Source organism: Etheostoma cragini, chromosome 15 (genome assembly GCF_013103735.1).
Source record: "Etheostoma cragini isolate CJK2018 chromosome 15, CSU_Ecrag_1.0, whole genome shotgun sequence".
Lineage (NCBI taxonomy): Eukaryota > Metazoa > Chordata > Actinopteri > Perciformes > Percidae > Etheostoma > Etheostoma cragini.
This window is the reverse complement of record NC_048421.1, coordinates 18,370,705-18,397,080: the sequence shown is the minus strand read 5'-3', so window position 1 is coordinate 18,397,080 and position 26,376 is coordinate 18,370,705. Positions and strand designations below refer to the sequence as shown.

General features: G+C 40.0%; 2 protein-coding genes across 2 annotated transcripts in view; both read left to right on the top strand.

Moving 5' to 3' along the window:
* Nucleotides 1-17,065: 17,065 nt before the first annotated feature.
* Nucleotides 17,066-22,104, top strand: LOC117958190 (ectonucleotide pyrophosphatase/phosphodiesterase family member 7-like). Its single transcript, XM_034894466.1, has 6 exons — nt 17,066-17,392; nt 17,822-17,967; nt 18,336-18,965; nt 20,384-20,618; nt 21,340-21,463; nt 21,805-22,104. Exons 1-6 carry the CDS (start codon nt 17,158-17,160, stop codon nt 21,860-21,862), a joined length of 1,428 nt encoding a protein of 475 aa, XP_034750357.1. The 5' UTR covers nt 17,066-17,157; the 3' UTR covers nt 21,863-22,104.
* A 1,184-nt stretch (nt 22,105-23,288) lies between these two features.
* Nucleotides 23,289-26,376, top strand: part of cbx2 (chromobox homolog 2 (Drosophila Pc class)) — an 8,033-nt gene continuing 4,945 nt past the window's right edge. Inside the window, exons 1-3 of the mRNA XM_034894465.1 lie at nt 23,289-23,417; nt 23,508-23,551; nt 26,024-26,089. Coding sequence (XP_034750356.1) covers nt 23,346-23,417; nt 23,508-23,551; nt 26,024-26,089 — 182 coding nt within the window. The 5' untranslated portion in view covers nt 23,289-23,345. The remainder of the gene's footprint in view (nt 23,418-23,507; nt 23,552-26,023; nt 26,090-26,376) is intronic.

The window sequence follows — 26,376 nt, the reverse complement described above, 5'->3', positions numbered from 1 at the left end:
TCAACAATATCCACAAAGGCTGTTTTGGTTTAAGCAGATAGTTTAGGGAGCATGACAAAAAGGAAGAAAAAAAACATACCGTACTTAAAAGAATTTGTGATTTTTCATTACTTTGAAGTAGGATATTAAACCTGTGATTGATTAGGATTCTACTGTATCTTTGCAGGATAAATCAGAAAACCATGTAAAATATACTCATTGTGTAGTATGAAGCATCAACATTTTTGAAAGAATTCAAAGAATGGCCCAACCCTGACAGTAGTCAACGTTAAAAAAAATGGGGAAAAACATGCGGTAAAAAACTCGACAACATATGAAATCTGATCGCGGCGTAACAAAAAGCGAGCAGTGATAATAATAAGCTCTGATGGGGCCCTCTCATGGCCCATCGATTTCCAATAGCTGAGATCATAGAAAGCTGGGGGGGTAATTACACTGTGCAAGCAGAGGTCGTCCTGAGCAAATATCATTATCATCAGATTAGAATGAAAGGCTGGCGCGGGTCGAGCACATGGGGGTGAAGGAGACCCAAAGGAGAAGCTTCGCAGCACACATTTCTGACCCTTCATCCGTCTCAATGTCCCCAACCTTGCTCCCAACTCCACAGGTCAGCCCTACATCACAGTGACACAAACAAGGGGAGGGGGGGCAGGCCACTGAGGCACAACCATTCATCAGTGAGAGACAAGGTATATGATGAGAATGATACCTCAGAGTAGCAAACACATAAACAAGGGGACAACACAAACTGAAAGGTATGCTTGTTGCAGAGCTGATACAGGGCAGCTGCAGCAGGAGGTACAGGGTTTCCTTTGCTAGAATCCACGTGAAAGAGATATCGGAGGCTGGATTGATGACATTGGTTTATTATTTGGATAAAAGGTGCCTTCTAGTAGTATTAATGATTCATTTTTATTTGATTTCATCCAAATAGTTACAGTTACATGATGGTAAAAGCCCAAAATGTGTTTTTATTTCTACCATTTGAGAGAATAGCGCTTTTATTCCTCACTCACTTAAAATATCAGTTTCCTGTAAGTCATTCGCTACATCAGTTATGACATTTTTTCATGAATAACACAACACGTTTATAGAAAATAAAGGCCTAACTAGCAGTGCATTGCCAGTTTTGATTGTACGTGTCAGGGTCGCACCCTATCAAAATGAAACAGAATAGAATGGTATAAAAAATTGCCATTTTCAAAGGCGCATACATTAAAAGCAGAAATCTTTCCTTCTGCCTTTCTCTCCAACAAGTCATTTGCGGTTCAAACGATGTGTGGAGAAGTAGATGAACCATCCACAGATGATAGGGTGGGAGGGAGTCCCAGCAGGCCCTTCCCCACCTCACCCATCTCTGCCACCCTGGATATTTCTCCTCAGCCAACCCCCTACATGCGAACGCAGAGATCCCGGGTAGCCCAGCAAGAGGCTGTGAGTGCCACTCTGACGAGCCTCTGACGTCTCTATCTGTGCAGCTCAGTGTGAGAGCTGAGGCCCTGGCCACCTACATTAACATAAACAAGGCGTGCTGCTGGGGTCCGCCTGTCAGGGGCTGTCACACTGAGGACAGAGGAGAGACGCCTCTGCATTAACCTCCAGGCTTATCTCACTCTGCGCGTCCCTCAAAAAAAAGTGGGGATTAGTGCTCAGTCAGGAATTGCTTTTGGGTCCTTGTCACTCCTGCACGATTATTGAACTTCCTCTTCTATTCTCAGACTATCATTCTCCTCCTTCTCTGCCACTTTCCCACGAAGAGGGACTCCCTGGAGTTTTAAAATGGTAACCCATTGGAGCGGAGTTTCTTTGATTTTTGTGGCGCCTTTGGTGAAAAGCCATTGAAATGTATCTTTGACAATCTGTGTGACACGTTTCAAAATTAAATGCATAGAGTTTTTATGCATGTAGGCATATGATTATTTCAAGCAGACGAACAAATTCAGCACTCCGCCACTAGTAAAGACTAAAACAGACGTGTATGAAATATAACCAAAAATAATTCAACCAGATCCAAAATGTGGTGAACCTGAACGCACAGAAGAATAGAAAACAGACAGAGAATTACTGGCAGCACCATGGCACCAAGTAGCAGTTCTCCCTCACTTCAAACATTCTCAGTCTTTCCTGTGAAAACAATGTAATCATTATGATCAGTTTGTGATCAGAGCCGATAGAGATACTAGTGGCCGACCAGGGCAAACACGCAACAATGGCCCAAAGCACTTCCATTGGGAGAAACCTGCTGCAAATACAGAAACAATGCAAAGTAATTAAAAAAAACACAATATGCAAATGCGAGTTTTTCTCTTCTTATGTCCAGCTGTGTTTCTCCTGCTTTTAGCCTGCTGCATTAATAGTGGTTGACTTAACATAAACTTAATGCTCTATGCTGTAGTCAATCCACTTTTGCAGTGATGCCTTTGCTGCTGCTGCAAATAGTATACAACCATAATCTATTGTTGACCTCATAATGCCCTGGTGTCAATTGATTGCCTGCCACCCAGTCGCATCCGGTCACGGTTTGTTATAGATTTATGACTTTATTTTCGCATTTCGTTTTTTGCAAGTGTTTGTTGCTATCAAGCCATAGACCAAGGTATGTCTACTTCAATTCAGACAGCAATCCATCAGGCTGACCACATTGGCCTGTGTTAGGGTTATCCAACACAAACTTTATTCTCAATTTGTCACATATAATTGACAGTAAAATGTAGTAAATTCAATTAGTGCATTAGACCCTTCCTAGGAGCAGTGGACAGGTAAACGTACACTATCCGGGAAGCAACTTGGGGTTCCGTGTCTTGCTCTGGGACACTTTGACATGTGGCTGGAAGAGCCAGGGATTGAACCGCCAATCTTGTAGTTAAGGCGCAACTACTCTAACTTGGAGCCACACTGACAAAGACTAGTGCTAGTAACATCCTACATATTCAAGAACTCAGGTACATTTTATAAACCTAAAATTATGGTTATTGTCTACTGACAGACCTTCCGTGCTGCTGACACCGCCAGGCACAGAGCTCCAGAGAGCTGGGGATGAGAGGGCGACCGGGCGGTCAGATCGGCGCACAATATCTGAACAAAAATACTGACACATCACTGACAGGTTGAGAATGACATCCAACAAATTCACTCTGAGTGGTTTCTGTAACATAAGAAATACTGTCAAAATATTAGTGTTTAAAAATAAAAAAAACGTACTGAAACGTAACCCCACCTGATGACCCACACTTTGATATTCCTGAGTGCTACTCAGCTACTCATACATTTAATAGTTCACTATTTATTTTCGGTTTTACAAAATTGGGAATGAAAATGATCACTTCGGTATTTGCAGCATGTTTCTCTTAATGGAAGTGTTTATTGTGGCGTGTTTACCCTGGTTGACAACCGTCCGAACATACTGTATTAACACACCAACCAGAGATCCAGTGCAATACAGCAGGGCTCCTCCCTGACCCTGTAGCCTGAATACAATTTGGACCTGAAACAACTCGAGTCCTGTGCCAGGTGTTGGTTACAAGAAAGTGGACCTGTGCATAGGGCTGGGCGATACGGACCCAAAGTCATATCCCGATATATTTAGGCTGAATATCGATATAGGATATATATCCAGATACTGTTTCCCCAAATGTTCAGTCAAAGTCAAAGCCAAATATGACATGTCACAAGTAGTTTTATTGAAACCAGCAATTTCAGTGAATTTCAGCAAAATCAAATGAATAAATAATTAACAGGTTTCTTCACCTGCTTCATAAATACAGTATAAGCTCAGCTGTTTAAATAAAAATAAAATGTAAACATAAATACTGTATCCAACAGGAGTACCTTTTTTGAAATCAAAGCTCCATAAGATGCACATTTAAATAAAAAATATCTTAAATAAAAATAGGCTATAAAATAAGCCAATTTTTTCTGAAATAAGTATATTTATATGAGAAAAGTACAATATGAACTTTAGCGAGTCACGTTAGCGAGCCGGTCAGCAAGGCTCCGCCTTACTTCAGTGTACATTTGTGGCAGTGCTTCTCGTGCAAAGTAGTTGCGACTGGGTGGCTCATATCTCGGGTCCATCGTTTTCAGTAGCTTTTTGAATCAGACTTGTTCCACAGTTGCAATAGGGGCCATATCTTTAGCAATGTGATAGGACACGGCTTTAGTTATAGTACACCACTTGTCTCTTTTCTTTTCATAAGGCACACGGCGGGTAAATGAAGTTTGCAGTCAACTTTGTTTCAGGGCTGGAGCTTTTTTAGGGTTGTCGATGGCTTGCGACTGGGGCTTCTGCAGCGCGCAGTTTCACAGACTCTTCGTATTGCAGTTTGTGCCACTGTTTAGGTGGTGAAAAAGATTTGTAGTGCTTCCACCCCTGGCTGTAATTTGTTTATGGCACTCCTTACATATAACGTGCATTTGCTGCTCATCTGATACTTTGAATCCGAACCATCTCCAAATTACTGAGCCACTGCTTTTTCTTTTACTAACCAATTCATCCTCCGTACCCTCCGCAGATGTTGTTGCTTCCTCCATGTTTGTTAACGAGTGTCTATTCCTGCCCCTCCCTCCTCTGTGTATGAAAGAGAAGGGGCGGGGTCGCGGGGAGCAGTGCAGAGAGCGCCAGGTCAGTTGCTTGCTTGGAGGATCACAGCGTAAATTTGAACTTTATCGATATATGTGATATGGTCTAATTCCATATCACATTAAAAAATATATCGATATAATTTTTATATCGATATATCGCCCAGCCCTACCTGTGAAGACCTCTACTTTGTACTATTATTGATAGAGATTACTGAGATTACTGCCAAATAAACCCTAAAAGTGGAATTACATTTCTTTCAAAATTAAACAATTTTAGAAATAATTTTCTGCTGAGGCTTTCTGACTGAGTAGTTATGTAATGGTCAAATTAAAGATCTCTATGGAACAGTACTGCTGCACGAGTTTGAAAAAGAAATTTAAACTCAAGGTCCACTTTTTAGCTTCTTACAGGTCTTGCAACCGCAAAAGCCATAAGCAAACCTTAAGAAAAGAGTTTTTATACCACGGTTTTGGAGGTCAACAAATGAACTTTCACATGTTGCATTCCAGAGGTTTCAAGCATCTTTTCCTGTCTGTTCACCATGCTGGCTATCACTACGTTATGTAAAGCTAACTTTTTTTGTCAAGAAGCATGATAAATCACAAAACATGATTTCTTTCTTTTACGGTGGTCTCCTGAACCTTTGCTATACAGTGTGCATGACATTCTTTCTCCTCCATCACTGCAAAACCAAAACTACACCACCACTGCCTAAGTATTCCCTCAGCAGATTCTTGACATCCCTGCATTAGTGATTTTTCCACGTCCTCCAGCTCCGGGGGGATGCGCACTCTTGTGTCACCAACCATGATGTAGCGTGAAAGGTAAATGCGTTCTAATTTCTCCATGGTGGAAACAGGATGAAGGTAGTCTGGCTATCACCAGACCAAGCCAAGCTCAATAGGCTTGAGATTGAGCAATGGTCTGGGGAGTCTGCTCTGTATTTTCTCTGCACAAGAGGCGCGACCAACGTGTCTGTACGTATTTGGAAAGTCCTTCAACCAATCAGACCAATGATCCGGGTGACGTAGCATTATGATTAGGGATAACCACTAAGTCTGACTTAATGTCCCGCCCACAACTCTACTTGCTATCTTTTACTGGGTGTTATGTTGAAAGTTTCTAACTTAGTAAATATCTGCTTTAAACAAAGTTTTGTGTTGGAGTTTGTAACATTCCAAAATTTTTACTTAACGATTTTCCTTTTCACTGTAAATGCATATTGGTTCCAAATAAATTTATCGGTTTAATTTACTACTAATAATCGGCATCGGCCTTGAAAAACCAGTATTGGCCCATCCCTATGAAGGATGTCTGCTTCACCGACGGAAAAAGTAAACAGCTGTTAGGTTCTTCCTCTTCTTCCCCCTCCTCTTCCTCAGTCCGTATTTGAATGGCCGCATGGCGAAAGACGGGAGCGTTGTACGGCTGCAACACTGTGAGAGCCCAATCCATATCTCCAGACCTCAGGCCTAATCAAACCGACTGAATGTAGGGAAAGGAGTCAATAGCTGCTTAATTACTAACAAGAGTAATGACAATAACAATCACGTTCCTTTTCCAGCTGACGTAATTAAGCGAAGCATGAAAGCCATACCGAGGGAGAGTCGCCTCCAAGCAAGGCAGCAATTAGGGCAGATGCTGAGGCGGCAGCTTCTGGCAAAAGCAGGAGGTGAGCTGCAAACGCTGTCTCAGCCTTGACTTTCGTCTAGCACCTTGTCCTCCTTTTAGGCATCAGTATCATCAGTTGGTGCCCTACACTGACAGCGCTGGGCTTCATTATATCTGTCTTGCCCATCAGTGGTGTGAACGCTGTGCTGCTCAACTGGCATCCACCAGCACGTTGCTGGCGGCTGCCATGTTTAATGACCCTCCTCCGCCTGTATCCAGCACTCAGTAGACACAGCGTGAGACGTGGGGAAACACTCAATTTCTGTAATGGCTTGAAATGGAGTAAATATCACTCGCCCCCCTCTATTTGTTACTCATTCAAGCCCCGTTATCACTTGCTGCCTAATTTCCTGGTGCACTGACAAAGGCAGAGGGCGTTTCCATGGAGAGGGAACCCTTGCGGTTTTCATGCTTTTCTCAACTTGGCACTCTGTTCATTTCACAGCAATTATACTGAGTCATTCCACACATTCTGCCACAGAACTCAAGGGAAGGACCTTTCAGCTAATTGCTTTAAAATGGAAATAAAAAATAATCACACGGCTACTTTGTCAAAATGACTCCTGTTATGCAGCATTTGGTGTGGGAAATTGATGTGGGATTCCTTTTAACGTCCCATTTATAATTCCTCCCGCTCTATTTCCAGATGAAAAACTTTTCTTTAAATGCATTTGGAATGAGGTCCTGACATAGCATGCACAGTGAGTCTGCATTTTCTCGAAAACCAACATGTTTGTGTGGACAACTTTTTCATAGTCGAGGTAATTTGTTGTTCTTTTTTACCCCCAATGCTTGTGTGTATTTTTCCAGAGCAGCCTGGATCTCCGTAGCCTGAAATTCACCAGTCAATGTATTTAAATGCCTTTATTTAATATATGACATAAATATTTAATGAAGTGTTTCATAGTTATTGACTTTGTCTTTATACCCACACAGCACACTAGTTTTTCTTTTTTGTTTATGACACTTCCCCGAGGTCTGGGAAGCCGAAGAAGGAGTTTTCCTTCTGCTTACAGACAGTATTCTTTTCAGGAAATGCAGGTACACAATAAAGATTATATGGCTTACTGTGATTAAAATGAGTAGTCTAGCCACAAAGTGTCTGTTAGAATATCAATCATGAATAAGCTGCGGATATCTGTTCTTTGTAAACTCTTTGTGTGATGCCACTGATTTTCCGTCCTTATTTTATGCTCAGTTGAAAGAAAAACCATGAAGATAAGTTCCGAGAAACAACCTTCAAACAAGACAAAAGTCAAAGAGTCTACAGCCACAGTAGTGGCTCTGTGATGTCATACCTAGGCACATCGGTGCTTTGAGCTAAATGCTAATATGCTAACATGTTCACAATGACAATGTTAACATGCCTACTGCATGCATAATATTTAGCATGTTCACCATCTAAGGCTACATCCACACTACCACTTTATCGTTTAAAAAAAAGTTTTGACCTCTGGTTATGAATGCTGATAGAGCTTAACGCATCAGGAAAGGACACGATGGGACTAATAAGACCCAATCAGGAAGAAAAAGTGGGTGTCTGTGTCATCATTTCCAAAGTTCTTAGCTTTTGGCCAGCTAGACTAAAAAGCAATCCCAGAATTTTCAAACCAAAAGGGGGTCGGCAGCGTTTCCAAATGAGTCTGTTATAAGGGTTGTGTGATGCTAGGCATAAACGTTGCCAAAGATATGCCTATTAAAATGAAAATCTATTAGTGCCGATTAGTTTGGTTTAGTTTAGTTTAGAATGTTAGCATGCTAAAATTAGCTAATTAACACAAAGTACATCTGAGGCTGATTAGTTTCATGAGTATTGGACAAAATCAGAATTTTCATGGCAATCCATCCAGTAGTTGTCGAGATAATTCACTCAAAACAACATGTGCGCCTTATGGTGTGCTAAAGGAAAAGTCAGTAAGAATCATCATTTGGGAACTGTAGTATTACTAATAGTAGTAACTTGTAAGTAGTAAGTAGTGATAGTACTGCTGGTTTATAAAACACTGAATGGTTTAGGGTCAAAACACCTTTCAGATATTCTGCTGCATTATGAACCATTCAGACTTCTCAGGCCGACCAGGGTTATGCCATATGGGGAGGGGCCGCTCACTGATCCCGCCATATTTCTGAAAATCCTAGACATGTTCGTGCATTCTGATTAGCCTGTGTTTGCATTGAAACAAGAGGCTACTGCGGCCCGCTGTACGAGTTGAGCAGAGGCTGCACAGTTTGACCAGCGGGCAAGCTGTCGCTGGATGGTGTTGCTAAGAACAATGTATAACTATTCTATAACTGTTTTTAAACACAAAATTGCTTTTTGATGTCCTTTGTAAAGGGCTTTGAATTGCCTTGTTGCTGATATGCGCTATATAAAGTAACTTTCCTTGCCTAATAGATGTACATTTTCACTTGATAAATGAAAAATAACTGAAACTAATTGGTGGCACTAGATGAAAAGTTTGGGATTAAAGCCTTTCTAATTCATCCTCTGGGGATCATGAGTCTGTATAACGTGTGTGTCTGTGTCAATCCATCCAGTAGTTGTTTATTGCTACAGTAAAAGACAGAGGGATTAATAACGTCAGTAGGCTTCATCTCTGGAGACCATGCATGTCTGTGCAAAATCTGATGGCAATTCTTATAAAAGTTGTATCAATATTTTAGTCTGAACAAAAATATCGGTCTGACCTAAGGCCATGCCGCTACCGTGGCCAAAACTTTATACAACCCTCACCTCTGCAAAAAGAAAAAATAACATTCCACCTCCTTTCTGCCCCCTGCTTTCAGACATCCCCTAGATCTTCCACTCGATTCCACATCTATTACACAGCCTAGATGGAACTGAGGCATCCACCAGCAAAAAATAAAAATGTTTGTCAATACATATCAACCGTTGTAATATTAACTGCATCCGGCTATTCTTTCTGATTTATCAAGCCTCATATTTTTGGGTGTTTGAAGGCTGGCAGTGTGGTGCTGATGTGTTGACGTATGGTGGGAGGCAGGAAGAGGCAGCTGCTGTTCATCTCCATGAGAGGAAGGCTACTCTGAGAGGATGAGTGGAGAGGGGCCTTTCAGAAGATCTCTGAGTCAGAGCGAGTGGGGAGGCATCAGGATATTATTAGGGAGGTGTGCCTGCTGCCCTGCTATTATGACTGAAATAAATGCTTCTGCTTTAGACCTGAGATCCACCTGCCTTGAGTTTTTTCATCAGTTATTAAATGTGAGATGTGAAAGAGATGTGATACCATTAAACCTATAATTCCCTTCAGATTACAGGGCTAATGACACTTTTGATTGTTGTGAAAGAGACAAAGGCCATCAGGATGAAACCTGTTCACCACAGACGTGGATAAATGCAGCTGCTAGATTGAGGAAGATTCAGAAAAGTGAAGAATACAAACCTGAATTTTCGTTTGACATTTATTGCAGTTAATTATATTATCTGCTTGTCTTCAGGTACAGTTTAAGAACCTGAAACAGTAACAATATAGAACAGAAACTTCAATAAAAGACACCCAAATGCAGGGCTGTTTTTTTTATTCTCTTGAACTCCACAGCTGACTGAGGCGCTACAGACTCTGTATTATCTCATGTGAAACAGCCACACTGCACTTAATCTCTAGTTTAAATGCACTTAAATAAATGATTGAATGTATAGCGCAGGAACCGAAATGTCACTGATGAGCTCCTTTTTGAAGCTTTGTGTAAAGCATAAAGGCAGAAACGAAAATGTTAATGAATTGTCTGAGGAGTAGAAGATCAGAGGAGCCAAACGAATTTCATATCACACCTAAAGACCTGGCATTTAATTAAAGTGGCCTGAAAAATGGCTGCCTGGTTGGCTGACAACAGTTTCTCTTGAAGCAAATTAAAGAAATCAATTACTGCCGTGTGAAAGTGTAATGCCAGTACACTGGAGCCCCGCAGCGCCACAATGAGACACCAGGCCAAGGGGAGAGAAGCGAGGAGGAGGGCGCCTCCACTGTGCCACATCTGACTGGCTCGGCTACAGAGTTTATCACGTCAACCTGTTACAGGCAACAGAGCCTGAAAGGGCCCACGCGCTGGAATGAAGCCGCAAATCAGCCTAGCTGCCTCCACAAGCCTGAGCCACCTCCACTCTGCTCCCAGCTCTTACTCATTCTCTCACCTTAAATCTCCTTCTCTCTCACACAGACATATGGTACACACGCTAGGGTTAGAGATATTTCAGGGTAATAATGGCCATTTACTACATCCTGCATATTGCATCTTGGCTCATCGTCTGCTTATATGAAAAGCATATCCTGCTGGCAACAGATATCTGTTAAGCCACAATTGCCATGTGATACAAATACATTTCTTTGCTTTTCTTTCATTTCATTTATCTGTGCATGTCGTTGGAGTAAGCGGATTTAAGAGACTGCCCACCACAATTGGGCCTCGATTTCCACACATTCACAAGAAATCTGCTTCAAAATCTAAAGCAAAAGATCGGCATGGAATTCACTAAGAACGTTTATGCTCCACAGGATGAACCTTTTGGACACAGCCCTGCTACTCTTAGTACTCTGAGCAGTCACTGTGTTGTTTGATCTGTTTCCTTTTGTGGAGTGTAATGACAACTAGCGACCTAGCAGCCTAGGAACCTTTGGACTCCTGTTCTAATAAAAAGGATAATTCTGTGTTTTTCCATCTCTCAATCCATCTTTACATCTTTAAAAAAAAACACATGCACTGCTAACAAATATATAGAATGTTTTTTAAGGTCCCGTGGCATAAAAAGTTCACTTTATGAGGTTTTTATAACTTCCCCCAGCCTGCCTATGGGCACCCAGTGGCTATAAATGGAGATAGGTTTAAATCGAGCCCTGGGTATCCTGTCCTGCCTTTGGGAAAATGAAAGCTCAGATGGGCGAATCTGGAATCTTGCCTCTTATGAGGTCATAAGGGGCAAGGTTACCTCACCTTTCTCTGCTTTGCCCACCCAGAGAATTTGGCCCACCCATGAGAAAGAGAAAGAGACATTATGGCTTTCAAACGAGCAAAGTGTCAGTTGGCCAAGGCCACACCTCCACCCTCCACCTTGCCCCCCCTCTCTCCTCCTCAATAGCTACAGACTCAGAAATGGCACATACTAAGGAAAGCTCATTGTGGGACTGGCTCTAGTGGCTGTAATTCTGCACCAAGGCTGAATTTTGGAAAAGAGACTTCCGATATGGTATTAGGGGACTAGGCCTGCACTATATTGGAAAAGTGTTACATTGCGATATTTTTTTCCCCTGCAATATATATTGCAATATGAAAATAGAAGAAGTAATTTTTAAAAGATGACATAAATAGCTCTATTTGGAAATAAAAAATAATTCTCGACTACTGCTGTATGTATGAAAATGGTTAAATCCAGATATTTATAATCAAGGTATTGAACTTAACCACAAAATGCTGGCTTTAAAAAATCTTGGCATTTCTGTAACCCATGTCATACCTGCTATTTTGCTATAAAGATGCTAAGTTGAAGCAAGGTAAGCTTTCAGGTAAAAGTACAAATCAACTCTTTTGTAAAAGTACAGGATAATTCATATTTATAGCATCTTTTATGGAGTAGCATGTAGCTGATCATTAACTAGGTTACCTATTTAATTTACCACTCAATAATTGCTAGTGACAAGCAATGCAAACAAGAAATCACAAAGAGTCATATTTACTGTATAGGCTGTTCAAGAGAGCGCAAAAAAGGAATGAATCTGAAACTGTAGGTTAGCAACTGTAAGAAAAAATGATTACATGCTAGCGGCCTGCTGGAGGAAGAGGTACTTCATTATATGAATATCTGCTGTCATATTCCTGCAGCTCAATTTTAATACAGTATGTTACGTACACTGTGTCATTCAGGCGGAACTGACTGCCATCCTCTCTAAATGTTAATATCATTGTTATCAAAGCAACGTCAAAACACACATAGCAGGAGCAGTATTAACATGTGGGCTTTGTCCGAGGATACAGACAGCCACTCAAGGTCAGTTTGATTATAGATTCAGTTGGATTAAGTGCTGACATGAACATAAGATAGTTAATGCTAGAGCTAGCTAGCAACAACGCTCCTCAGCCTTCTTCACTTTCAGCATTGTTTGACAGGTGTGAAGGAATCCTCTCTTTGCAGCACTGTAGCCATTATTCTGCTGCACTAGGAGCTGCAGTCCAGTCCCTCTGTTTCCCTGATAAGACTCCATAAGGGGGTCTGTTGGAGACAGATTAGCCTGATTCATGGTGTATCAGCATGCATCATAACATGCCAAATGCTGAGGAATGGAGGAAGAAGGAACTATTAATTATGTTAATATGCTACCATCATGGATCAGCCATTTATGTTCAATGGCAATGCAAAGGGCCAGTCTTGAAAGTTGGCACAGAAGAAGTGCTTAGATCTACAACGGAGCCTTTCACTACTTTCAGAGTGTCAGAACAGTATGTCGAATGGAGCATGTCAGTGCAGCTAACAACTTAAAGCTGATTTCTTTATGGGCCACCTTTTAGGTCGATATAACAAACTTGGAAGCAACCAGCTGCTTATTTAAACATCCAGTAGTTAGGCAGAACAATTGACATTAATTTGGAGTCGTGTTTGTGTTTAACTGATGAATGTAAACCTGATATTCACCCTCTTCTAGCTCTGTTTTTGTTTTTTTGCTGCTAAATGCTCCACTGTGTTCACCAGCTTGCATCTAACTGTGTCTGACTGCTGTTTGGTGCAAAGCACGTAGTGTACAGTGGCTTTTTAGAGCTCTTTATCTAAAAAACAGCTGGCGGCTGTGGTCGAAAATAATGCAAAGAGCGGTGAGAGAGAACAAAATAGATAAGGTTGCGGCCGGATAGCTTAACAACGAGCTAAAACTCACTATAAAGCCCCATAAAGCCAAGGAGAGCTGCAAGCGTAGGTGATAATTTGCAGATATAGGTTTAGCACTACAAGGGAAGTCTTTTATATTGCTATTTAATACATGTTATTATTCTAGACTCTTTGAGTAAAAGCAGCAATTAAGACCAATAAGGGAAGTAGAAGGGAACAAATATCAATGGTGAAATGTACTAAAGTTATGAGAAATAAAGTACTAAGAGCCAGTGTTAAATTATTGATGCCTTAACAATCAGTTCATCAATTACAAAAAAAGACAATAACCGAAATGCCCAAAAATGTAGACATACGAAAGTCTTTGAAATTGGATTTAGGAGTGATACATAAGGAGTGAACATTTTGGAAAAATATGTATTAACCTTTAAAAACCTTACATGATGTTTCTTCCAAACATGTCAGTGGCTAAAGGAAACTGGCAATATGATGACCATTATTCAGCTGCTTACAATTGCCTCTAAAGTGCTACACACCCCGTAATATTTTTGCAGAAAGTGATAACAAAGGAAACATGTGTTTTCAGTTTACACGGATAGTTTGATCAATTTTATGATCATAGTTTGACGCTCATCCTTGTTTAAGCGCTGCCATAGCTTCCAACCAAAACTGATAAGACAACATACTGCGTTTATTCAGCGTGACGTGACAATTAAAAGGTTGTGGTATCAAAGAAAATCCTCTGTAGCTGTTATTTAGTAAGAACTACATATGATAACACAGTGCACCTCCAGTGGTTTTTCCTGTGGTTTGAAGTTTTAAGCTTGGTATTACTTGCATTTGACCTGATAATAAGTCATTCATGCATTAAAAGTTTGTTTGCTCACAATTCAAAACACATCGGTCTCAGCATGCTGGCATGGACTTGATAGTCTACTTCCAGTCACAGCAGGGAAAGAAACAGCTTGCCATTCAAACTGCAAAGTGAGCAGAATACAGATGCTGTGAAGAATGTTAAGGATGATCATGTATTTATATATTTATTAAGAGTACAAATGTTTTGGGAATTATGGAAATCTCTCCTTGTTTGTCACATGTCATGTAATGTTTTTTTAATCTGACAACCAGGGGTGTCAGACTGGGGGGGGGGGGGGGGGACTGAGTACCCAGGGCCCTCATGTGAGGAAGGGCCAAAAAGATGCTAGAATAAATAGCTGTGGATGCGGTGAGGGGCCCATAGAAAATGTCTTTTGCACAGGGCCCAGAATGTTGTGCTTCGTCTCTGCTGACAACCCTGAAGAATAGTACATTTGAAATGTTTTGATTTATAAAAAAAACTCCCGACTTCAAATATTTAAATCAATTACTGCATTAGGGACTATCAAAGAAACCCGGTGTGAAACGCATCACTTTATACAACGAGACATTTTGGTCTATCATATGAAAGGTTAGAATAAATCCTTTCATCCAGGAATACAGCACTGAACTCCTATTTACATTGTCTCTGGTTAAACTGGACAGCTTTACTCTACATGTCTATTCAGAGGAACTTTATGAAAAAGTAAACAGACTTATCAGAATCTTGAAAACTATTTGTTGGTTGGGTTGTTATATAAGATATTGTTAACTATCTTTAAAAAGTCGACAATGTGCAAATAACTGAAAAATCTCTTTGTACCTCAAGACTGCACAACTCTCAGTTCCTGCTGGTTTATTTTCAATTCAAACAACCTTCATCAGATTTATGAACAAGGATTTCAAGCATTATACATATCTTTATACACTATAAAATTATCCAGTCAGAGGACCACAAAATTAGGTCAACTAGTGATAGACAGACCTGTTATATTATGCCCATTTCTACTATTACATCCCTTATTCTTTGGGTAGCATGAAGTTATTGCAAGGATGGTAAATACATGGGTTCAATAAATTGTGCATATTGATGCTTAATAATATACCCAATGTTGCCATTGTCTAATTCCTGTACTTAGGTACAACATGTGTTTTTTTTATATGGAAGTTGTTAAACTACCCTTTATGCATACAAATGACATAGTTATCTATTGTCTTTTTCAAATCTTGTGAGATGTGAAAAAGTGAGAAAAGTGAAAAGTGAGATGTTAATGGATTTTTTTAAAGAAAAGATGCTGTTTGTTCGGAGTAACCTCAGTGAGTGATTCATTTACCAATGATCATGTTTGGCTTCCTCTGCTTGGATGGTTTACCTTGCATCTATACAGTATGTACAGTATAAGGAAGTGTTGTGTTAGTTGTTCTTAAAGTTGTTGTTGTCTTAGAGTTGTAATCAAGCCTTTAAAGTTAGGCCCGACACGGCCCGAGCCTGACAGAATTTGGCCCGAGCCCGTCAAGTACATGTTGATTGACAGCTTCTTTAAAGCCCGACCCCGTTTACAGCCCAACATTATTCCAATGTGTGCACACACACAGCTCTTTTGCCTTTTGTCAAGGATGAGCCATTTATAAATTTTTTAACATCATTTATTCATGACTAACGTTCTTTGCCGGGTCTTGTCGGGTTCGGGAAAAGATCTTCAGCTCTAACAGTGTGTGGGAGTTTGTCGCTGTTTAACAACAACAACAAAATTCCAAAATTCCTTTGAAGAAGATATGAGTTAACTCCAGAGTTGTTTGGGTTGTAGTGACGAATTAAAAAGTTTTTGAGCACTTTTTAACATCCGACGTTCAAATGATACAAAATCTAATATAGATTATCTAAATATATTATAAAGTTAAACAGAAGTCTAGATTATAAACGAGAGCTTTTTAGAAGATCAAATACTGTATTTTCAGTCTGAGAGATACCATATTCCTAATATGTGTATGAGTAATGTACTCTGACTCAGACTGAGGAATTTGTTTTGGCCCTTCATCTGGGGAAGGTGTACTGCAGTGGTTGAATATGGGCAGCAGGGAGTGCTAAAGGGCGAAACTTCACTTATCTTCTTCAAGTAAATGTGAGAATCCCTGTGGAGAGTTCTCTGCAGGATTGAGAGGGTCAGATAAAGTTTGCTTGCCGCTCAATTTCAGAGTGTGTGTGTTTGATAAAGTTCTCATAGCAAAGATCTGAGCCAGTCTCAGCAGTCCAACATACTCCTCCAAAACTTGCTGACAGTGTAGACGAGTGGATAGAGTTAATGTGAGAACGCTAATGAATATGAATGAGGTAAATGAAAGCTGATGAATGTTATCCCTTATCTCCATAAAGATTGGACAATTACCTTGAACCTTTGTCAAGGACACACCCAAAAGACAAAATGAGCAATTTGATGGACGTTACGGTTACATCACATCGCAGAAATATACAGTATATACATACATATATATATATATATATATATACATATACATATACACACACACATGCGAGTATGATCTAAGGAGAGTGCAGTTCACTTTTTAATAGTTTGTCCATCGTCATGGCAATTGCAAAGAAAATCAATGTAGATTTTATAAGATCTTTTAACAATATCCTTAGGCTAACGTACACATTAGAGTTATTACAATGAATGTGTCTAATATGGCTTTTCTCCCCGAGAGACCACTGCTAGCTGACGAAGAGATATATACTCTCATTTTCCTCTTCATTTTCCTGGTGTTAGATCAATCATGCACCATCCCGACTCAAGGTGAAAACCATCAAAGTGTCGTTACCCCATTGTCAGTGATTCACAGGAAACTCTTACACACAGACGGCATAGGCAGATAAACAGAAAGACAGCATCAACAAGAAAGTTAGAGAGAAACAAACATCCATGATGCCCAGAGAGATTAATCTGCTTTACTGCCAGTCCTCAAGAGCAAAACAGGTTGGGAAATTTACTGTGAACACAACTCCTAGTCGTAAAACGGATCGTAAACATCATCAGGCCGCATGTAAAAAGTGCTGAGATAAAGTCTGTCCAATCTTTGTGATAAGATACGCTCGAGACACTTTGCTCGGAAGCTGTTGGCTACAGAAATCTGATGCCAAGAGGTGGACCATCTTGTAAATGAGAGTGTTAGCTGAAGGATTGAGTGAGTCAAGATCTGTAAAACGCATGTGTTCGCCATGCTGGGGATTGCAAGTCTCTGGCTTCTCTGGGCTTCTTCCATCCTCGGAGCTCCCGTAAACAAACAGAGACAGAAGGTGCTGCTGATCTCCTTTGATGGATTCCGGTGGGATTACGACCGTGATGTGGACACACCGAACCTCGACAAAATGGCCAAGGATGGAGTCAAAGCCCTGTATGTCACACCTCCTTATCTCACTATCACCAGTCCTACACACTTCACCCTCTTGACAGGTAATGTGTTTCATTTTCTACAACAGCGCTTCCAGTTGGCAGGGAATCTGCATATCATGACGCAGAGGGAAACGCTCTTTTAGAGTTTACTTCGCTAGGATTGAAAAAAGCCACGGGAAAAAGGAATTAGTTGTAATTGAATGTCCCAGGGTCCAACAGCTTTTATAGCTGAGTAAGATAATTATGCTTGGATGACTGAGGGAAGAATGCTCAGCTCCCTTTCTTATTTTGACTCTCAAATCATCAGTGCCAGCTAAAAGAAATTTAACTTCCTTGAAATTAAATTCCTCTAATCTCCGAAGTTGGTCATAAGACCTTGTCCAAAAGCGTCATGCCACTCAGCCCGTTAAGTTGATAGAATTTTTAATGTGAATGTGTCACGCTATGAATAATGAGTGCAAGCAGACTGACAGTGATTCTCTTCTGTAGGCCGCTACATTGAGAATCACGGCGTAATCCACAACATGTGGTTCAACACAACCACCACTGAGAAGATGCCTTACTATCAGACTCTGTTTGTAAATGAGTGGTGGGACAATGGCACTCTGCCTATCTGGATCACGGCGCAGAGACAGGTCTGTGCAGCTCAATTTCCATGTTATCACCATGAGAGACTGTTTTGCAGTTAACAGCACTACAAATTATTTCTCTTGACAAAACATCTTTGTAGGCCTGCATCCTTCCAGGTATATCAACGCAGTCATATTACAAATTATTTTGCAGATATAGATGTTAACTGCATACAAATGGCAGCTGCTGTAAGGGAGCCTAAAATGTTCAGCAGTAGGTTTTAAGAAGATTAATGAAAATCCTGCAACTACTAATTTTCTCTCCTTGCATGTTCACCATCAGTATGAACAGATCAACCCTTGAAGTGCATGTGTAAGTGCACGTGTTATATTATTATGTGTGATGTTAATGTGTCTTTTCCCTACCCTTGCAGGGCCTTAAAGCTGGCTCTCTTCACTTTCCCGGCACAGCTTCCAGTTACCAGGGACAGGTTGCTATGGTGCGAGAGTGGGAGCCACCAATATACAACTACAAGAACGAGACCGCTTGGCGAGCAAACACAGACAAGGTGATGGGCTGGTTCAGAGACCAGGATCTGGACTTCATCTCCTTTTACTTTGGTGAGCCAGACGGCACAGGACACAGACATGGTCCAGATTCCCCGGAGCGCCGGGAGATGGTCAAGCAAGTGGATCGAACGGTGGGCTACATTCGACACTCAGCTGAACAACATGGGCTGAGCGACCGCCTGAACATCATCATCACAGCAGACCACGGAATGAGCACAATATACCGAAACGGTCTGGTGGAAGAGATCACCCTAACCAAGATCCCGGGCTTCTCGTTCGGGGACCTGTCCTTTCACCTGGTGGACTATGGCCCTTCTGGGATGCTGTTGCCAAAGCCAGGCAGACTGGAGAAGGTTTACAACGCCTTGAAGGGGGGCCATCCACACCTCCATGTGTTCAAGAAGGAGGAGATGCCAGAGAGGTTCCACTTCGCCAAAAATGATCGTATCCTCCCCATCATTTTATTGGCCGACCCTGGATATGTAATCAACGGGGTGCGTTGAAAGATAGTCTTTTTTTATATCTTTCTTGGCAAAGAATTGGCTGTTTGAGAAAGGGTGTAGACATACAACTGTTCAATGTTACCCAATCACTGAGACGCAGCAGCAATGATCAGACATATCAAATACTATGTTTTCTCTCACATCACTGACTTGGGTTTAACCAGAATTGCAAACTGCTGGAAAGTTTAAAAACCATGGAGAGATGAGCAGCAGTTTTCTGCCCACTGCAAGTCCTATTGATTTACCCTTTAAAATGAACAGTTACCTCAGGTTCCCATTTGTGCCCATCAATGTGCCAAGCTGCTGGGTTCAGCTTCAAAGTAGCAGCATGAGAAAACATTACTTTAACTATAAAAGCTAAACATTGCAAGCTGACGAAATACAACATGGTTTTTGTACCTTATTAAGAACTGTCACTAATTTACATGATTATGACTCAGTTACAAGGAAGTCCAATGACTGATATACCGATAAAGATAAATGGCAAGATAAACAATCTCTATGCACCATCCATTTTGTTTTAAAAAATACCCTCAAGACTTTGTTCACAGGAAATGGTGTATCTGGACTCTTTTCAACCAGAAACAAGGAGTTAAATACTAATCTTTGTACATTACAATTTCAATCAAGTGGATTTGCATGTCCTCAGGATAATCCAGGCCTGGCTGATGGCATGCAGTGCTCTCAAACGCTTCATGAAGCTATTCATGCCTCAAAATTCTAAATTAGCATTTTCATCTCACTCCACACTCACAACAGTCACTCCACTGGGTTGTAACTTTGCATCTAAATGTGTCAGTCAGCAAGGAGAGCCATCAAATCATAACTTCATTTAAAGAGTAAATAACTGAAAACATAAAATCTCTTCAAAATGCTGATTATGAGGAAAATAATCATTCCACGGAGTCCATGGGTTATCTAAAGTTCATAGGTTACAACCGGCCATGATCATGACTGTATTATCTGCCTCTGCCTATTCTCTCCCTTTATGGCCACTTAAACTCCTTTTGGTTTAATCTCAGAGAAGGATAAGCACAGTGAGGCTGTTACATAACTGATTAGATAAGGTTATTCTGCTTACTGATATTACTATCACATTTTGTTGGTAATAAAGTGAATATATACTACAAAATGAACAAAGGAATATCTGTCGTATGGGTGTTTTCTGAAAATGTAAATTACCCACTTTCATTGGATGATAGAAGTCACAAAGAGAGAACATTCCTTCATTCTACAGAATGGGCACGACTCTTTCTCTTGGGCAATACCTCCCTCTGCTGACTAAATAAGAGCAGTCCAAGATGTGTCAACTGCTGATGATAAGATCATGCTACTAAAAATCACTGGCTTCTAAAAGTTACATTGAATCTAACAAACTGGGTGATGCATGTTCCTCTATGTCCTTGCAGTATTTTCCGGTCCAGTTCAACAAGGGTGAGCACGGCTTTGACAACGAAGACATGGACATGAAGCCCTTCTTCAGGGCAGTGGGTCCAGCATTTCACAAGAACCTGGAGGTGGGGCCCTTCGAGACAGTGAACATCTACCCCTTGATGTGTCATATCCTGGGCATCCAACCGGAGGTCAACGATGGCCACTTGAATGCCACCAAACACATGCTAGTTACTAGCACTACTACTCAGGGTAAGTTTAGATCAGACTAATGAGTCTCTCCCCGGGGCTTGGTAAGTGTGTCGTTCCAACATCTGCTCCTTCATTACGTGGCCATTCATCTATCATTTCTGACTTCACAAATGTCAAAATCAGATGTACTGTAAGGCTACTGTTGGTTCCAACCAGAAAGTAGATCTGGCACTGCTCATGCTATTGGAAAGATGTTAACAAAGGAGATTTTAAGGACAATGCTGAAATATTCAACTGTTTTATTTGACGAATGCAATGAAAAGACCAAAACCAACAATGTGTAAATTCATCTTTTCATATTTTTGGACTTTCCTGCCCTGTCTGTCAAACTCAGCCCAAAACCCATTGGTTCCTACTAAAGAAATAAATCTTAAAAAACAGCTCACAAATATATAGTCTCATTGTTTTGAAGGATCAGTCGTTTTCTAAAACAGCTGGGTATTGTAGTGTTTAGTAAATGATACATAGAACTGCATGCATTGAAGTGCATTTGTTAGGGACTATTTTCAAAAGCAGATTAATCCACAGTGCTCTCGAATTTCAAAGTTGTTATAGCGCTATCATGTGGTTGGTTGATGCAATAGTGCCTGAGTGGAGGCAGTGCTCTGGTTGCTGTAGGTTTTGCTCTTTGCAAAAACCAGATACTTTTTTTTTGGGGGGGGGGATATCAGCACCAACATCTAATGAATGTTTTCTCTCCGTATTTTCTGTTTTGTTTCAGATGATGTTGTGAATTTCCTGCCAAATGTCTTTACCGGACTGGCTGCAGTCGCTGGATTTCTTGTTGTAGTTTTTATAGTGATGACATCCCACAAAATACTCAAGAACAAACGCAAAAATAAAAGGTACATAGTCAATTAAAACTATTTTTTTTATTTTGTTACTGTTCTGATTGGGTGATACGGGTAAAACCAATATCAATATCTTAGGAATACTAATATTGATATTAATGTCACAATATGGAAATTGTATTCAAATGCACTTTATGATATTTCAATGGATTCTTCTGTAATCATTCAGACCAAACTTTTCACAAATGTAATTTGACATGATTGTTAAATCATTCACAGAATTCTGTAAAATAATAACACAGTATGTTCACTACTCATTACATTACTCATTTTGATACAATTCTGCGGAAAGCTGATGAACAATAATATTTATCTCTCTCTTTGCTGTGTTTCAGATCGGAAAATTCAGAGCATCTTCCAAAAAAAGAAAAGACAATACAAACTTCACTTTGATCGTCACACAAAAAAGCACTGGTGCTATACTCTGACGTTAAGGAACAGCTGCCTGTGTGGGCAGTCTTCCTGAGGGACTCTTTTCATCTCATGTAAGGAAAGGCAGGAGGAACCCAGGAAAAGAGTTGTGCATAACCATTTCTGTAAATAATAATTTTTGTTCAAAAACGGAGAATAACAATTGAATTGTGGAATTAAAATCAAATAAAATCATATAAAATCATATAACTTATCAGCTAAATCTGGGTAACATATGTTAAGTATTTTTTCATAAAATGTTATGGCTGTATAAAAGCCTAATAATGTGGGGGGTCCACCAGACCCAGGAACATTGGCTGATGTAGATGATGTTTTAATAGTTTTTTACCCCAAACAATTAAAAACAAGAAGCCAGCATATTCATGAGTAAAGAACGCCAAGTTAAAACCACTACAATTAAGGTAAAATAACTCTACAATAATAATCGATCAATAATAAAAAACATATAATGTGTTTCAAGATCTGATTTGAGAAGAAAGTGGTGATTATTTGATCATGTCTATATCTCTACTTTCACTTACAATAGACGATGTGAACGTGCTTCGAGCAGAGGACGGTGGCTGCCAAGGGACATATTTAACGAACCACATTCTCAGTTGCCCGCCTCTCTTCGTATAATGTTATCAAGTTAAGCATGAAATAATAAAACTTCCGGTTACAACTTTCAAATTAACACTATCCTTGACGACTTTGTGGGACTTGTCCCCAACCCTCAGTCCCCATTTCGGTGTGTTATTTCTATTAAATAAAAAATAAAAAAAATAAAAAAGAGAACATACTTGAATATAAATGCTACAATTGCAAAGTATCTGTAAGGTAATGCCACTTTTCCTAATGCGTGTGTCTGTGGTATTTTTTGTTAAAATGGCAATGAATAAGACAAATAGGCTATGTTTTATGGCACACAATCTTTGGCCAATGAGTCTACATTTAATAAACTATTCAAATATATCTTGAAAAAATCCCTGTCACTATATAAGCATTTTAATCAACTTCCATTATGGATATTTAGATCTAAAGTGTCCAACATGTTTTATTACGCTTAATTATGATTTTAATGAACATAATTTCTAATGCTTACATCACAAAACTAATTAACTTAGTGGCTAGTTTGCTTGCTGACAAAGCCAAAAAACATTGCACAACAAACATTGCAACAGAAAAAAACAAACAACAAACTGTTATTAAATGGTAATGAGAAAATATGTTAAAGCTTATTTGAGAGTAGGCCAACACATGTAATGGACCACTGAGCATATATATTTTGTACTTACTCGAATAACAAGTTAGCCTAACCAGCTGAATCATAATTTCCACGTAACGGTCTTCCTAGCTAATAGCTTTATTTTGAAGGCCAGGCTGAACATCCGGTCCTGCCCTAGCGTAATCCGACGAGCTGGACGCACCTCTAGTCTTTTGATAAAGGATTCTTGTGAAGGCAGACATGGAGGAGCTGAGCGCCGTGGGAGAGCAGGTTTTTGATGCGGAATGCATTTTAAACAAACGGCTGAGAAAGGTCAGAGCTGTGAAACATCGAAACGTTTATCCGCGGTTGTTTTCTATCGGCTGCTTTACAAACGTGCTTCCACTCTTGCTTTTCTTGCAGGGAAAGTTGGAGTTTCTCGTGAAGTGGAGGGGATGGTCTTCCAAGTAAGTACAAGTGGTGCTGCTCAGCCCGAAACAATGAAAACAACAACAACGTGTCGCTTGTTGCTTTCAGTTAAACTGTTCGCTGAACCGTTATTTGTTTTACTCGAATCACCGAGTCCGAACTACAACAACGATGCGAAGTCATCACAATGGGTATCTGTGGACAAATAGTTCATAATTATCTTCAATATCTGCCTTTTATATTTGACTTCTTTTGTTCAAAACACCTCACATTTGAGAAGTTAGCGGAATGCAAAAGCGAACACATTTTAGACTATATTGGTTTTTAGCCTCCTCTTTTTTCACACCTTTATGTAATCGTTGGGTTTGAGTCATTTTATTTCTTACTTTAAACAAGTTATTAGTGTGTGACTCAAACACCAGTCAGTCCAATTTGCGAGGACGTTTTAGATATTTTGATTAACAAGTACCGTTATTTTGTAGCCTATAGTGTTAATATTCGTTTCATAAAACCAAAGTCTACAGTAATTTTTTTTCAGCATTTATATCGCTGATGGCAAGACTCCACTCTGCCTTCATTTCTTGTCACTTGCCCTTTCTGTTCACTCCACATTGTTGCTGTAATCCACCATCAATGCACACTGTTGCCTGCCAGCCCCATGGCTTTCTGTTAGAACCACATCCTTTGTGTGTGTGTGTGTGTGTGTGTGTGTGTGTGTGTGTGTGTGTGTGTGTGTGTGTGTGTGTGTGTGTGTGTGTGTGAAGGAGAGAGCGAGACAGACAGAAGGGTGGGGGTTGATTATTTCAGTGGTGACAGCTGATCAGAAAAGGCTATTCAACAAGTAATGAAGAGAGAGGTCATTACAGATGCATGTAGTTCAGATCACTTCAAGACTACACACAATGGCCTGTTTTGAGTTTGTTTCTGCAGTTAAGCAAGTTTTTATTCTCAAACGTGGACAAATAATTAGACACTCCAACTCGGGACAGGGAGCTTACGGATGCGTTGATTTTTGTATCTAGAAATCCTACATGCCTAGTACAGCTTTTTTTTTAAAGCACTGGATCTCAATGTGCCACAAAGCAGCAAAAACATCCTAAATACACTCCGTACGGTGCCGTCACCTGTGCATCCAAGTTAGGCTATTTTCATCACTTCCCATAAAAAAAATCAACTCATCTGTAAAATGTTCTTCGTTCCTTGGTCCAAAACAGTCCGTTTTGAGTCTGTCTTCACGGACGTTTTAAGAGCCCTGGAAATACTTCTACTAACTAGGGGTGGGAATCAACAGACGCCTCCCGAATCACAATACATTCAATATTCTGATATATATATATATATATATATATATTGCAGTTTATAACATTTTTTTCCAGCTTCAAATTTTTCCCATTTTCAAATGATGTCCCCAAAAAGAAACTTTGTCAACATCTGTTTTATCTAAAAATGATACATTTCTGTTTGTTCATCTCACTTCAATTTTATTGCTGCAAAATGGGATTGTCAAACAGACAAACTGACCAACACATATATAATAAAAGATCGATACTTGGCACATGTGTATCAATGCAGTATTGCCGTGATACTATGCTGTATCGATTCTTTTTTTTTTTCTTCCTCCCCGCCCCCTACCTCTAACCAATAGTTTTCATATGGACTGCCTAGTATATAACCAACCAATATTTCCTTTGTCATACAAGTCTAAAGGCCTATTATCTCTGTTTATATTCGTGTGTGTGCGTTTGTGTGTAAAATTATCGATAACAATTGTGATATTACTTTGACATAATTATGTCCTGTAATATGCTGCCTTGATAACGCATTTTCAAGCCCATGGAGGGTTTTTAGGCAACTTTTTAAAATTTGTATTAAACAAAATTCTGGTTATCGCCACACTCACGCTCACTGTCGGAAGAAAAATAACTCCAAACTGAATCTGATTTAGTAGCTGTGGGAGGCAAGTTGTAAAGTCACTGAATTTCCCAGAAATTCTTCACTTTTCTCCCCTGCGTCCTCATTTTAGGATTGATAATTTGATGGCCAAGCTTGTTCCATTTCCCTTCGGAACCAAACTACTTTCTCACCTCTGCACAGCTGGCCAGCCACTGCTTAAAATGGGTGTGACTGTATGTTTCAGACAATAAAAAAAAAGAAAAGATTAACCAAGGTGCATCCGTCTGAAATCCCCATGGGAAATGGTTCTGACGCTGTTAGACGTCTTTTACACTGAATATAAACCTTTCCACTGTGCTTGTTTGATAATTAAATAAGAGTGTACATGTCTGTGGACACAAGCATAATAGATTTGAGCTCTTTGCCTGTACTGAGCGGACTTTTTCATGGTCTTTCTCAGTCCTTAAATAGTTTGTCTCAGGATACAAACTGAACAATCATTTTGTAAATATGAGGTCACTGCTGAGGCTGGAGGGTACATCACATCTGGCTGGCCCACCTAGTTGCTTTATTTTGACTTAATACTGTAATGTGTAACACTTGTTAATTTATTTCAGACACAACAGCTGGGAGCCCCAGGAAAACATCCTTGACCCAAGACTGTTGGCTGCATTCAACAAAAAGTGAGTGTCCTTACCGAGACATTAACACATCAATGAGTGGAGTTAAACATTAGCCTTGTAACACACATTAAGTGATATGATTAAGTGGTTTTTTGCAATCTCAATAAAAATGGCCTATTTTAACATTCTTAAATTGTAAAATCTACATTTTTGTTGAAGGTATTTGTTTATTATTTCTAGGGCTGTAATCAACCAAAGAAAATCTTGGTCGACTAAGTCGGGAAATTTTCGACTAAAAATCGATTGTGTGTGTGTGTGTGTGTGTGTGGGGGGGGGGGGGGGGGGGG